The 15,148-nt window shown below is 34.9% G+C and overlaps 1 protein-coding gene across 1 annotated transcript in view; it reads left to right on the forward strand.

Moving 5' to 3' along the window:
- The window catches only part of ASCC3 (activating signal cointegrator 1 complex subunit 3), a 341,793-nt gene that overhangs the window by 310,995 nt on the left and 15,650 nt on the right, over positions 1 to 15,148 (forward strand). Inside the window, exon 38 of the mRNA XM_080806019.1 lies at positions 3,403 to 3,627. Within this exon, the coding sequence (XP_080662145.1) occupies positions 3,403 to 3,627 (225 nt within the window). The remainder of the gene's footprint in view (positions 1 to 3,402; positions 3,628 to 15,148) is intronic.

Consider the following 15,148-nt stretch of genomic DNA (forward strand, 5'->3'; position numbering starts at 1 on the left):
ACCAACATGACACATAGGGGCAAAAAATGATTAATTGCTAATATGTCAGCATACACATCTTTACACAAAGCAGTCAAAAAGGTGAAAATAGCATTTAAAATAGTGTAGAATAGCTGTAATATTTTTGACTAAGGCAAAACAAAATAAGATGAAACATAATTTTAAAATATTATCTAGTTCAGTCAAACAGAATATTTCAGCTTTTCATTTAAAATATTTTTTCAGAGGCGCCTGGGTGGCTCAGTGGGTTAAAGCCTCTGCCTTCGGCTCCGGTCATGATCTCAGATTCCTGGGATCGAGCCCCACATCGGGCTCTCTGCTCCACAGGGAGCCTGCTCCCTCCTCTCTCTCTCTCTGCCTGCCTCTCTGCCTACTTGTGATCTCTGTCTGTCAAATAAATAAATAAAATCTTTAAGAAAAATAAAATAAAATAAATAAAATATTTTTTCAGCATACTGTATTGAATCAATTGAAGTTATTTTAAGACCTATTTTTTAGTCTCTTGAACTCATGATTTTCCTTCCCACTCTAGGGTTTTTGTGTATATACTGTTCCTAGAACACTTCATTTCTCTCTTCATCTAGTTAATATCTGCTGATCTTTGTATCTTATCTGCCTTTTTCTTCAGGAATCCTTTATGACCTTCCTAACTCAGTCAAATTCCTTGGCTAGATTCTGTCATGCTTCTCTATGTTTCTTCTTCGTAGCACTTGTCACCTTATTAAATTTGCATTTATTTACATGATCGGTTGAATAATGTATGTCTTTCTCATAAGGCAGATAATCAAAGAATATTTGTTTAAATGAATTTATTCCATTTGGTTTTTGAAATAAGAATTTACCTATTAATATAGTCTGAATTTTCATCGTAAAGATGTAATTATGTTTTTAGTAGTCTTGTAGTATACTCAACATACAGTAAAGGCACAGGTTTCTGAAATTGTAGGTCAAGCAAGGAAAGATGAAAACATATATAGGTATAGAATACTCTAATTGTTTCATATAATTGAATTCCAAATTATACAGTCTAAAGGGATTCCATCACACAGTTTTATTTCCTAGGCAGGAATTCTGTACCTATCAAAAGCAAATCAAAAGTTATCTCATTCCCCTCTGTGAGCTTTAACTCCCTCCCCTTCCACCCTAACCCCTACCTAGACAACCACCAATCTGCTTTCTGTCTCTGTAGATTAGTTTGCAAATCCTTAGTGTATGTACTCTGTTTTTGGTCTGATTTCTTTCATCATAATTACTCTGAGATTCATCCATATTTTGGTGAGTATCAATAGTGCCTTTTATTGCTGAGTAAAATTCCATTGCATGGATCCATTGTATGGATGAATGGATATAATTTATTCCTTCATCTGTTGATGGATGTTTAGGTTTTTTCCTTTTTCCTTTTTTTTTTTTTTTTTTTTTTTGCTATATAAGTAAAACTGCTATCAACTACTGTGTACGATTTTTGTGTGGACATATGCTCTTTTTTCTCTTAGGTAAATCACTAGGAACATGGTAGTTATATGTTTAAATTTTAAGAAAATATGAAACTGTTTACCTAAGCAATTTAAACGTTTTAAATTCCTGCCAACTGTGTAGGAAAAGTTTCAATTTTTCTTCATTCTTGCTAGTACATGATATGTTAGTCATTTAAATTTTGGCCATTCTAATTTTTATTTTCCTGATAACTAATGATACTCCATATAGATACATACATAAATAGATATGTAAAGCATCTATTAAAATCTTTCCTGTTTTTCACTGGGACGTTTGCATTCCCGCTTTGAGTTTTGAGAGTTTATACATTCTGTGTGTAAGTCCTGTATTAGATCTATGCTTTGCAGATGTTTTTAGTCTATGGCCTATGTTTTAATTTTCTTAATGTCTTTTTTTTTAAGAACAGATATTTTTAATTTGATGCTCAATTTATCACTTTTTTTTAAAGATCATGCTTTAAGTTATCCTATCAAAGAAATATTTTCCTAACCCTAGGTAGCAGAATTGTCCTCCTGTTTTTCTTCTGGAAGTTTTATAGGTTTAGATTTTATATTTAGGTCTATCATACATTTTGAGTGAACTTTTATATACAGGATGAAGTAGAGATTGAATGGTTTCATTTGCTTTGTTTTGGGGCGTTTTGTATGTAGATTCCCAATGATTCTACTACCATTTCTTGAAAAGACTACTCTTTCACACTTTGTCAAAAATTTGTTGTCCATATAGGTATGTATTTATTTCTGGATCTATTCCCTAGAACACTTTGTTGATTAGATAAGCTTTATAATTAAAGTCTTGAAATCAGGTCTTGTTTAACTCCCACTTTGTTACTTTTCAGAGTTCTCAAAGTTGTCCTAGGTCTTTTACATTTCCATATGAATTTTAGAATCAATTATCTTATAATTAGAATCATTACTTTCTTCTGTTAGCTATGACTCCCGATATTGGCCTGTGTCTCCAGTCTTGGGGGCAGCAGTTTGCTCCATGTCCTCTCTTCTTTTACGGATCCAAAAAGAGTTGTTGAGCTTTCAATTTGTTCAGCTTTTTACTTGTTGTTAGGATAGAATGGTGACTTCCAAGCTCCTTACATATGGTACTGGAAACTCGATTTCAAATCATTTTATTTTAATCTAACTTATTACAGTAAATTTTAAGTTAAGGATTCTTCTCTTCATCCTTTTCTTACCTCACCAATCTTATCCTCCACCTCCCTGCCTCAGCCCTGCCATACTCCTTCCATTCATCCTATACTCTTAAATGTCATTGTTTCCAAGAAATTTTCCCTGACTCTCTAAAATAAGTACGTCCCCAAACTGAATGTCCCTTCAGCACTCTGTACTTACCATATAATAAGATTCATTGTACTTTGTAGAACTTGTCTGTCCCTGAGGAACTCTCAGTTTCTGGTTCATTGCTGTGGTCCCGGTGTTAAACATATTGTATGATGCCCAGCAGGTCCTCTGTTATTTTTGTGGATTGTAAAAATAAGAAGATCATTCATGCATTTCAGATATATTGTACATTACTAGCTTGTGCTTACATATTTTTTTCCATTTTATTTTATTGTATTTTTCAGTGTTCCAGCATTCATTGTTTATGCACCACACCCAGTGCTCCATGCAATACGTGCCCTCCTTAATACCCACCACCGGGTTCACCCAACTGCCCACCCCCTCTCCTCCAAAATCCTCAGCTTGTGCATACATATTAATAACAGTATTGAATTAAGTAAAGTTCTAAAAGGGCATGATTAGTTACATTATGGTTTTTCTAAACTACGTTTTAAATGTCACTAGTTCAGCTAAGAAGTATGTTAATTATACCTTTGATCCAACATTATTTTATTTATATATATATATATATATATGTGTGTGTGTGTGTGTGTGTGTGTGTTTGTGTGTTTTCCAGGATGCAGAAGAATACACAGATTTGCCTGTAAGACATAATGAAGATCACATGAATAGTGAACTGGCAAAATGTCTTCCCTTTGAATCAAATCCTCATTCATTTGATAGCCCTCACACCAAAGCACATCTCCTACTACAGGCACATCTCAGCAGAACCATGCTGCCCTGCCCAGACTATGACACGGATACCAAAACAGTCTTGGACCAAGCGCTCAGAGTATGTCAGGTATGAAAGTCTAATAGCTATATTTTCTCCCGTCGTTTTTGCTTTTCTCCCCCCGTATTAGGATAAAATATACTTGCGTTTGACTTATTTTATCATTGCATTGTTGAGAAAAATCTGATGAATCAAATCAAGAACTTTCAAAGGAAAAGGCAAATATAAATGCAGTAAGATTACAATTTCAGTTATCCATTAGGTGAAAATTGAAAATAAAAGTAGATGCCAGCTACTTTTCTAAGTACTGAGCATATAGCAGTGAACAAACAAAAGACTGCCTGCTCCATCAAAAGAAACAAAATCTTGCTGGATGGAACTAGGAGGTATTAAGCTGAGCAAAATAAGTCACTCAGAGAAAGACAGTTATCATACGATCTCTCTGAAGGAGGAATTTGAGAGGCAAGGGAGGGATCGTGGGGGTAGGGAGGGAAAAATGAAACAAGATGGGATTGGGATGAAGACAAACCTTAAGAGGGTCTTAATCTCAGGAAACAAACTGAGCGTTGCTGGAGGGTGAGAGGTAGGGATAGGGTGGCTGGGTTATGGACATGGGGGTGGGGTATGTGCTATGGTAAGTACTGTGAGATGTGTAAGACTGATGAATCACAGACCTGTACCTCTGGGGCAAATAATACATTATAGGTCAAAAAATAAATAAATAAAAGACTGCCTGCTGTTATGGGCTTTCACTTGAGATGGAAAAGACAATTAAAAATATAAGTCGGAGTGATAACTGTGTTGGGTTGTTTTTTTTTTTAAGTAATAAAGTATAATAAAGGAAATAGAAAGATGGAAAGTATTGTTCTGCACTACTTTAAATGTGTTCCAGGACTATCTTGCTTATAAGGTAACATTAAAGAAAGAATTGAAAGAAGAGAGTGAGCCATAGGATTATCTGAGGGAGTATACTCCAAAAACTATGGAAAGCTAGTACTATGGAAAGCTAGTACCAAGTTTCTCATGTAGGAACTTACTTGGTGTAGTCGAAGAAAAATAAAGGAGACCATTGTAAAGAAGATGGACAGGGGCACTAGAAATGAAGTCAAAAAGAAGTGGAGGCGCCTGGGTGGCTCAGTGGGTTAAGTCTCTGCTTTCAGCTCAGGTCATGATCTCAGGGTCCTGGGATTGAGCCCCACATCAGGCTCTGCTCAGCGGGGAGCCTGCTTCCCCTTCTCTCTCTGCCTGCCTCTCTGCCTACTTGTGATCTCTCTGTGTCAAATAAATAAATAAAGTCTTTAAAAAAAAAAAAAAGTGGATGTGGAGATTATTTTCTCAGAGAAAATGGGGTCAGGTCAGGGTAGGGAGTTTGTAAACCACTAAGGATTTGGGATTTTACTCTGAGAGGGAAGCTGCTAAAGCAGTGATTCTGTTCGTTATATCTATGAATATTTACCATGTTAATTAAAACTGAAAAAGTCGCAAGTATTTATTGTGTTATTTAAAACTAATAATAGGGGCGCCTGGGTGGCTCAGTGGGTTAAAGCCGCTGCCTTCGGCTCAGGTCATGATCCCAGCGTCCTGGGATCGAGCCCCGCATCAGGCTCTCTGCCCAGCAGGGAGCCTGCTTCCTCCCTTCTCTCTCTGCCTGCCTCTCTGCCTACTTGTGATCTGTCTGTCAAATAAATAAATAAAATCTTAAAAAATAAATAAATAAATAAATAAATAAAACTAATAATAATGGACACATTATGTGTTAATAGAAATAACATGATTTTTCAAGAAAAGTAACTATTTTCCAAGACAATAAAGAAAACTAATGAAAAGTATAGAATTATTTTACATGTTTGCAAATATCTTTAATATCTAGCTTAATAGAAGTCAGCAAGATTCATATATCTCCTTTTGCAATCAGTCTGTTACAGTGTTATGAAAAAAAGTATGAAGTATATGAAAAAAAGTCAGCCTCACAAGGACATGTAGTTTGAAAAGGGAAGAGTGTTTTTATAGCCTTTTCAGGTAATTGTGGATGTTCTTTTTTGACACTACATGGAAATGACATGCGGTTTTTCTTGAAGGTTAGTTGCAATGTGGAATCTGAAACCCTATCAATGAAACTTTTCATACTTTGAATGCTTTAGGGCTAAGCATGAAGTGATGGTGGCTGGACCATGTTGATATGTGTGAGACTGGTTAGAATTGACTGGTTTCCTGTATGTATGTATTTATTTATTTATTTATTTATTTTCAGAATTAACAGAATCTGCTAATGAATTTGAAAAGAGTTTTTAGGGAAAGTGAGGAGCCAGAGAAGTTTCCAGGGATAGTCTCCTGAGCAAATGGAGGGATGGAGCTGCCATTTACTAAGAGATGATTGGGAGAGAAGCAGTGTTGGGGAAGTACTCCCAAGGGAGTGACATAATGAGAGATTTAATTTTTCTACATTTTACCTTTATTTGACACTTGGGTAATGAAAAACAATTTTAAAATTTTCCCAAAAACTTAGGGTGTTTTTAAGGTAGAGAAAATAGGTCTCTGTACATGGAGGTACATTATGGCATCATTTAAAAATTAAAGAACCTAAGTATCTTGTAAAAAACCTAAGTATCTTTCCATTTATAGAATGCTGTAAAGTTTACGATTTCATCTGTAAATTCTGCATGTATGTAAAACATCTATATCTATATGTACAAATATATCTAGAGAGAAGATGCTGAATAGTGTCCACCAAAAGGTGAACAGTAACCATCTCTCTAGAAGGATTGTGGGTGGTTTTTAATTTCTTCTTTATGCTTTTCTAAAATGTTTAAATGTTTTAAAATTAGCTTCTAACATTTTTATTATCATAAAAAATTAGATTATACCGTTTAAAAGATAGGAATATTTCATAAAATAAAGTACAAACTTTCAGAAATTAGGGAGGTAAAGCTATACTAAACACAGATATTTTTAGACATCCTTTTGTAACCAGCACATGGTTTTCCTCTCTAGGAAGACATGGACACACATACCCCACAATTTCTTTGTCCATTCAATTATGAGTGGACATTTGGGTGACTTCCATGTCTTGCTATTGTAAATAATGGTGCTATAAACATAGGGGTACATGCATCCTTTGAATTAGTGTTTTTTGTATTCTTTGGGTAAATACTCAGTAGTGTGATTGCTGGATTATAGGGTAGTTCTATTTTTAACATTTTGAGGAACCTCCATACTGTTTTCCACAGTGGCTCCATCGGTTTGCATTCCCACGTCAATGGTGCCAGAGGGTTACTTTTTCTCCACAACTTCACCAACATCTGTTGTTCCTTGTGTTGTTGATTTTAGCCATTCTAAAGGTGTAAGGTGATATTGCATTGTAGTTTTTATTTGAATTTTCATGATGATAAGTGATGATGAGCATCTTTTTATGTGTTTCTTGGCCATTTCTGTTTTATTTGAAAAAATGTCTCTTTATGTCTTCTGCCCATTTTAATTGGATTATTTGTTTTGGGGGTATTGGTTTATATAAGTTCTTTATATATTTTGGATACTAATCCTTTATCAAATATGCTTGTAACTATCTTCTCTCATTCTGTAGATTGCCTTTTTGATTTATTGATTATTTCCTTCACTGTACAGAAGCTTTTTACTTTTATACAGTCCCAATAGTTTATTTTTGCTTTTGCTTTTCTTTGCCTTGGGGAACCTATCTAGAAAAAAGTTACTGTGGTCAATGTCAGAGAAGTTATTGGCTATGCAGGAATTTTATGGTTTCAGGTTTTACATTTAGGTCTTTAATCCATTTTGAATTTATTTGTGTGTATGGTGTAAGAAAGTGGTCAAGTTTCATTCCTTTGCATATTGCTCTCAATGTTTCCCAGCACCATTTGTTGAAGTTACTGTCTTTTGCCCATTGGAAAATATTTCCTGCTTTGTGGAAGAAACCACCATTGCATTTAGTAGTCATTTCTCCTTAGTCTCTTGACTTTCATGATCTTGGCCCTTTTCAAGAGTACTGACCAGTTATTTTATAGAACTGTCTCTCAATTTGAGTTTGCCTAGTGTTTCTTCATAATTAGATTGAATATGTATATATAGTCACTGTAGTTACATTACTCCACTGTAGTTACTTCTTTGCCTTTTCTTTTACAATTAATACGTATTTTGTGGGGAGATGCTTTGAGATTTGAGATTATACAAATATCCTATTTCTTATCATACTTTCCCACATTTTGTCTGGAGACGTTGTTGCTATTCTGATTTTCTGTTTCCACTTTTCCTGGAATTCTAGAAGGAAAAACCTGTTCTTCCCTATTTATTTATTTTATTCACGTATTTATTTATATAAGTATAGACTCATGAATGTTTGTTTTATTCTGTTGGGTAAAATCCTTTGCTATTTTGCTGCACAGATTGTCTCAGCATCAACCACTGGGGCCTCTCACACTGGCTTTATACCCCTTTGACATGCCCACATTATTATTTTAACATCACCTTTCAATCTTCTGTCTTGTACCTTTCCCTGCCCTAGCCCTGGAATCAGCAATGTTTCCAAAGAGCCCTGGTTCTTTTTATTAGAGAATAGTTTAGAGAACTCATTTGCAGGCTTGTTGACTCCATCACTCCCTGGGTATCTTTGCCTCTTAGGCCTACTCACTGGACAAAGCTAGGAAATGTAAGTGTGCATAGACAGACATCTATATTCATTTGCATATCTACTTATCTCAGTGCATATGTATATCTGTGTGTGAGAATATTTGTATTTACAAAACTGTGAGTTCATTTCTAATACCTCCAATTTCACTCCAATACCAAAAAGTTCATTTCACTCTTTTTAAACTTGTAACTCCTTTCTCTACCTGTGAAAAACCTCACTCTCATTAATCAAAACATATTTACCATTTCCTCAATCATAGCATATTCCTGATGTCATTTTAGAGTCACTAACCCTTTTTCCTACAAAATCAAATTTACTAGCTAGAGTACAATAATTGTGTTTTGTTCTTTTTTGTCCATGGAAGCTCAAAAAGCTCTTTTGTACATTTATACCTATACATACTTGCTCCCTCACTTTTTTCTTTTGCAGAGTTTTATCGTTATTTCATAAACGTCTTAACCTAATAATTTATAACATTAAATATTTTTTAACACTAAATGTTTTTTTCAACATCATTTCTAATGGCTGCATAGTTTGTTTAATGACTCCTCTATAGTCAGACATTGGTGGTGGAATTTTATGTATTATAAATTTTTAGTTATGATCATCTTAAATGTTGAGTTGACTTTTTACCAGAAGCCACCTGGTAAAAAGTTTTATTGTAAAGAGATGGCAACCAGCTTTGTATCCTAAATCCTCTCATTCCTGCAATTTATAAGATTGTGATAAAAATAAACAAGCCAGGAAGAGAAAAGAATATGAGGGTTGCCAATGGAAATTTTGGGGAGAAAATCAAGAGTTGATAAAATTTTCTGTGGCTGATTGAGTTTATAATTGTACCCTATTTCTCTCATTTGATAACGTGGATATTGTTGGCCTTAAAAAAATATTGGTTCAAGCAGTTTGCCAAGCTGCAGCCCTGCTGGCTGATTGAAAATTATACTACTGCCCTCATGGGACATGAGCCTGACCTTGTGTCTATGTGTGGGACTCAGTACCACCATCTCTTGCCATAAATCCAGCTCTGCTCTTGTTTTAGTATAAGGTGCTAGGCAAGTCGCTTAAAGTAAAAGTGTCTGAATAAAAATAACACCTTACAAGAACAGGGCATTAGTTACTGTTTATAAAGTAAACAACAATTTGAGGACTCAAGGAAATAGGTCTGTTCCTTGCTTTATCATAGTCATTTACTCTAAAGCTTTTTTATGCCCCTTATTTTATAGAAACGTACCATTATATGAGCCATCATTTAAATTATGGAAACACTGTAGTCTTGACTACCCATGTCCTAGGGAATCTTTCACAGAAGAAAGGCATAGTTGTGTAACCCTTTTCCCTGCTTGAAGTCAAAATATACTCTCCTTTCTTTTGTACCCATTTGAAATTATATATCAAGATAATTTCAGTCATTTTTTTTAGTTTGAGATATTTTTGTAATGGTTCCTTTTAATATGTCACTGTTACTAGTATTTCCATTTCCATCCTACTGAACAAAAATACAAGTAAAAATTACTGCGCATATCTCAGTTTTTAAAATCTGCTTTAAAAATTCTAATTTGTAAATTGAATAATTACAGAATTGATTATTCTTGCCATTCACCTTTGAAACCCTCTTCTTGATTGTGTTAACTGTAATATATATTTGTAAAATGTTGTCAGTGAAATGACATACTTTCTGTGCTGGATGTGCCAAAGGAAAACTTAATTTTTTTTAGCTTTTATGAGAATATTACAAATAAGAAGTATCAAAAATTAAACTGACTTGCCTAAATTTTCCAAATTTTACAGCAAAGCCAGAACTGCTATTTTCTGGTGTTTTGATTATAGCTCTCTGCTGCTTTTTTAAAAAGAGACAAAGAAATTGATGCTCAGAGAAGTTAAATAACTTTGTTAAGGGTGATTTGCCAAGGCAGTCCATCCTGAAACCATTGGAATTACCAGGATTTTAAATCCTACTCTATTATCTCTGATCTTTTCTGAGAAGGGCTGTAAGTCTTTACATTAAAATCATCTTCATTTTTACTTAAAACTAAAATCTTTAAAATCATCTTCATTTAAATGAAAATTATCTAAATACAGTAGTGAGCCAGATAGCATAAGGGTATAGTCACTCCCACTACCTTCTGTTTGGTATTTATAGCAAAACTTGCCAGTAACTGAATGCTTTCAGGTGTTTCATGGAAAAAGGAAAACCAGGGCTGGAGGAGCTGACTCAGTGAGCTGAGAGCCAGAGGGCTGTGTGCTTCGATGTGTGCTTCTGTGGTCAGGTTGCTGGGTTATTTAGGAAAGCTTCTTTAAAATGTGGTAGAAGATAGATGGACTTGTTGGCTAATGGTGCTGCAGCCTAAATTTAATAGATCAAAATATCTGTGTGTTTTTAATGTTTATTTTAAAAGACTTTAGCATCAGTGCCTTTAAAGACTATAAGATGATTCTGTTATCTCGTGAAAGAAGAACACACACAGAGAGAGAGAGACATGTGATGGCAGGTTGATTAGAAAGGGATCTGGAGACCTTTGCTTCCAAATTTATTTTTTATTTTATTTTTTTTAAGATTTTATTTATTTGCCAGAGAGAGCGAGAGTACACACAAGCAGGCAGAGAGGCAGGCAGAGGCAGCAAGAGAAGCAGGCTCCCTGCCGAGCAAGGAGCCCAATGCGGGACTCGATCGCAGGACCCTGGGATCATGACCCGAGCCAAAGGCAGCGGCTTAACCAACTGAGCCACCCAGGCGTCCCTGCTTCCAAATTTAAATTGGAATTTATGTATGTAAATATCAAATTTGACCAGAATTATTTGGAGAATTGTACACTATTCCTGCACCCCACACCAAAAAATCACTATATCATGATGGCCCATAAGGCAGACCGTCATTAACAATGATAGTCCTGAACAGTTTTTGAGAACTTTTCTTTGTACCAGGATCTGTTCTACTTGCTTGGCATTGCATTTGTTATACTAGCCTAATGAAGTAGTATAATTATCCTCATTTTACAGATGAACACTAAGTAATTTTCCCAAGATCACATCCAAAAGAAAGAGTTTTCAGCATAGGTTGGTATATGTAATAAAGATATATCTCACCAGGTTCCCTTTGTCCTATAAGGATGAATTTAAAAATTGTACTCATGGTCTAGTCAGAATTTGTTTTAAAATAAGAGAACTTCTTAGGAATTTCCACTTTTTTTAAACCAAGAATTCCCACTAGACTATGAATAATATTTTTAATTCATCACTCCCTTTTAATGTATAATCAAATCCCCTCCTCCTTATTTATTCTTGTTCCCTTCAACAATCTATAGTTACTTTAACCGGTTTCTAAGAACAACCTGCTAATATGGTTGATATTTGTAATAGCTTTATTATATCACACTACAGTGTGTAGTAGATAGGCTGTTTGCCTTTTTTATATCAACTACTTATGCTCTTTCTCAAGGTTTTTATATTATTTTAGATACACACCTGAATTAACCATTTACTTCCTCACATTCTCCCCTAAAACTTCAAAAATTGAAAATAATGGTGGAAAGACCAGATTGCTGCTACAATTGCCAAGGGAAAGAGAAATGCCAGCATAATTACAAAACAACCCTGTAATGTAGTATAGGTGTACTAGGGTAACCTATACATAGATTTACTATTAAAACACACGTACATACATTTTGTTTCTCTTTCATTCTTCAAATTTGCCTACACTGCTTTGGTTAGGTTCTTGGCTTCTTTCACTGGTTAATCACCATCACCTAATGGGGTTCCCATGAAGGCAGCCTTTGTCCATCACACCAGTTCTTTTTGAAAAACTTCAAAAGTTCTAGCAGCAATAGGCAATCTCAGCGATTCCTTGCCCCAAGATACAGAGCTACCAACACCCCCAAAAGATAGCAGACATCTCCTCTTTACTATTGAGGAAGAGTGTAAGGTTCTGTATTTTGTATATTCTGCATACCAAGCAAGGCATGTGTTTATATAGATTGAATTCTTTTTCTATTGTCCTAATGGAAATAGGGAAAGGTAAACCAGGGGATCTGCTTTGGTAATAATAATCTAGGTGATTGAGTGCCTAAAAGCTGTGTTCTGGCAGGTAAGTTTCCATGGTTTTGTAAATTCTTGCATCTAACTTAAATATAAGAGCTGCCATTTCACATTATTTTCCTTAATGCCCAGGTCTTTGGAACTACTGTTTTCAGCCTTTCTTCCCTTGCACACAGGAAACAATATGTCGCTCTTATGCCCCTCAAATTAATGTTAACACGCTTTTTGTTCTTTGGGTCTTTTTAGTACCGAAGCAGGGAGAATTTTTTTCTAATTGTGATATAATTGACATACAGTATTTTATTAGTTTCAGGTGTACAAAACAGAGATTTGACATTTGTATACATTGCAGAATGATCACCACGATAGTCTAGTTACCATCTAACATGTTCTAATAAGCCTTATCTATTGTCATAAATGGCGTTACTCAAAAATAAAGGGTAGGAAGTATATGAATTGAGTAGGTATTTATACTTCTCTTCAGTCAGAGAACCTTGGTAAATTTGCAGAAACTAAATACTAATAGTTTACTGGTGAAACTGTTGTTTAGCCCAGATTTCAAATAATAATTTGACGTCTTTGTAAACCATGTCTGATAAAGTGTGTTACATTTCAAATAATCCATGTCATATTTTTCTGTAACCCACAGCTATTCTGAAAACATATTGCATTTTCAATCTATGTTTAAGAGACTTGAACTGATAAACTTAAGATATGTATGTATGCACCTGTTGGAGTTAAGAACAGAAAAGAATAGGATAAGAGAGAAGGTGATGCAATGATATGAATATTTTTTCATTGACTTAATTCTTTTTTTTTTTAAGATTTTATTTATTTATTTGACAGACAGAGATCACAAGTAGGCAAAGAGGCAGGCAGAGAGAGAAAAGGAGAAGCAGGCTCCCCGCTGAGCAGAGAGCCCGATATGGGGCTCAATCCCAGGACTCTGAGATCATGACCTGAGCTGAAGGCAGAGGCTTTAACCCACTGAGCCACCCAGGCGCCCCGACTTAATTCTTTTTAACAGAGAAGTACTAGGACAGTGGCTGGGTCTGTATTTCCATTTGTAGTAGATTAAAAAGCATAGAAATATTTGATGATGCCAGTAGATAAAACTGTCATGGAGCAAGACTAATGTAACCTTTGAGGAGTATTTACCTATGGGTGCCCTAAGCACATGCTCAGTCGCTCGTCAATGTATTGAAGAATGTCAGTGTCAATTAACTGAACAAGTTTTAGAATCGTAGAGTCAAATACAGCTAGCAGAGAAAATAGGCCGGGTACTGCTCTGATTAGCAAAAGAAGTACTTGGTCAAATCCTTAACCCAATACTTTTAAGAAATGTTTTGATATAGCAAATGGTAGATAAAATCTTCCATATATTCTTAGAATCCTTTCACACTTTTAAATGCTTATAATTAGACCAAATGAAAAGATTATCTTTAAGTGGACAGTATAGCACAATAGACTTGAGATCTTTTTGAGAAAAAGATGGGTGGATTATAACTAAATAATTTCTATGCTTCCAAAATTGAATTATATGTATTTAGCAATCTGTAATCTAAAGAACTTAAAAAAAAATAATTAATTGCTGCAACTCGTCTTTAAAGGATCCTAAAATGAAAATTACACTATTGAGTTTTAAATATTGGATATGTTTCAAGGAATATTAATACTATGAGCATATATTTGGAGGATTTTGCATCATCCAAAGTAGGCTGGAACCTTATCAATAACTATTTATAATCTCACTGACAAAGATGACTTGGACATAATTCTTGGCATGTAGTACATTTCAATATATCATGGTGAATGGAATGCATAAATATTTCACTTTTTCCTTTCTGGTTCTTTATTAGGAGAGGATTAAAAGGGAGATTTATTATGTGTGGATTCTCACAATGTTTTTGAGATTATCTGCCAAATCTGTATTGTCTACCAACAAATGTAGTCTGTTTATTATAAACATTAGTGTGACCTTATCAAATTCATGGAGACAGGGAAGTCTAATTCAGGCTGCTTTCCTGGCAAAACTACCAGGAGCTCAGATCTTGCCATGGAAGCCTCATGAAGTTTTGTTAATGGATGACTATTTAAAAGCAAATAATTCTAAATGAACTTAATCCTGAATGATTATTTTTCCAAATGCAGAGATCCACACAATGGTTCAGAATTACCATCCAGTTGAATCACTGTATTGTACATCTGAAACTAATATAACACCATATGTTAGCCATACTGGAATCAAAATAAAAACTTAATAAATATAAAATCATTATCCAGTTGGTAGTTATTTTTTCATGTATCAAAGATACATTTTAATTCCTCAGTAGAACACGGGAAACAACCCTTAAAACAAGGTACCATTACCCCCTCCCCAAGAAGCAACACAGAGCTGATGCGTGTAGTATTTCCAAAACTAACACAAATGTGTGTGGATTTTGAGGTCTTAAACAACTTTACTTATTCTTGTGGATTTATAGGCAATCTCCCCTCAAGGACTGTAATATAATTTGGAAGGCCATTTCCCCCAGGGTGACTCTACCTGAAAGCTTTTGTATGACAATTTGGTGATGGTTTATTGATGATGTGATGCTATTATGAAGGATCCTTCTACCCCTAGCTCCTCTCCTCATAGCCACATAACAACCCTTTTCCCGGTTGGGGCTATAGGAAATGAGTAATGCTTAACCCATTTGTGTGATCAACTCACTTAAGCAGCTACTGTGAAATGTTAATCACAACTTTAATTTGTACTGCATTAGCATTTTGATTAACTTGTAGGCTTGCTAGCACACTTGAAGCGCTTTTACTCATAGTTACAGCTCGGAAATGACTTTTTGATTAATTAAGTTTGTTAGACAGCAGCTGAGCTTCCTGAATGCTAACCTTCTGGGGGTAAAAGTTCAGGAGAAAGTT

Source organism: Martes martes, assembly GCF_963455335.1.
Source record: "Martes martes genome assembly, chromosome: 6".
In the NCBI taxonomy this organism is placed as follows: domain Eukaryota; kingdom Metazoa; phylum Chordata; class Mammalia; order Carnivora; family Mustelidae; genus Martes; species Martes martes.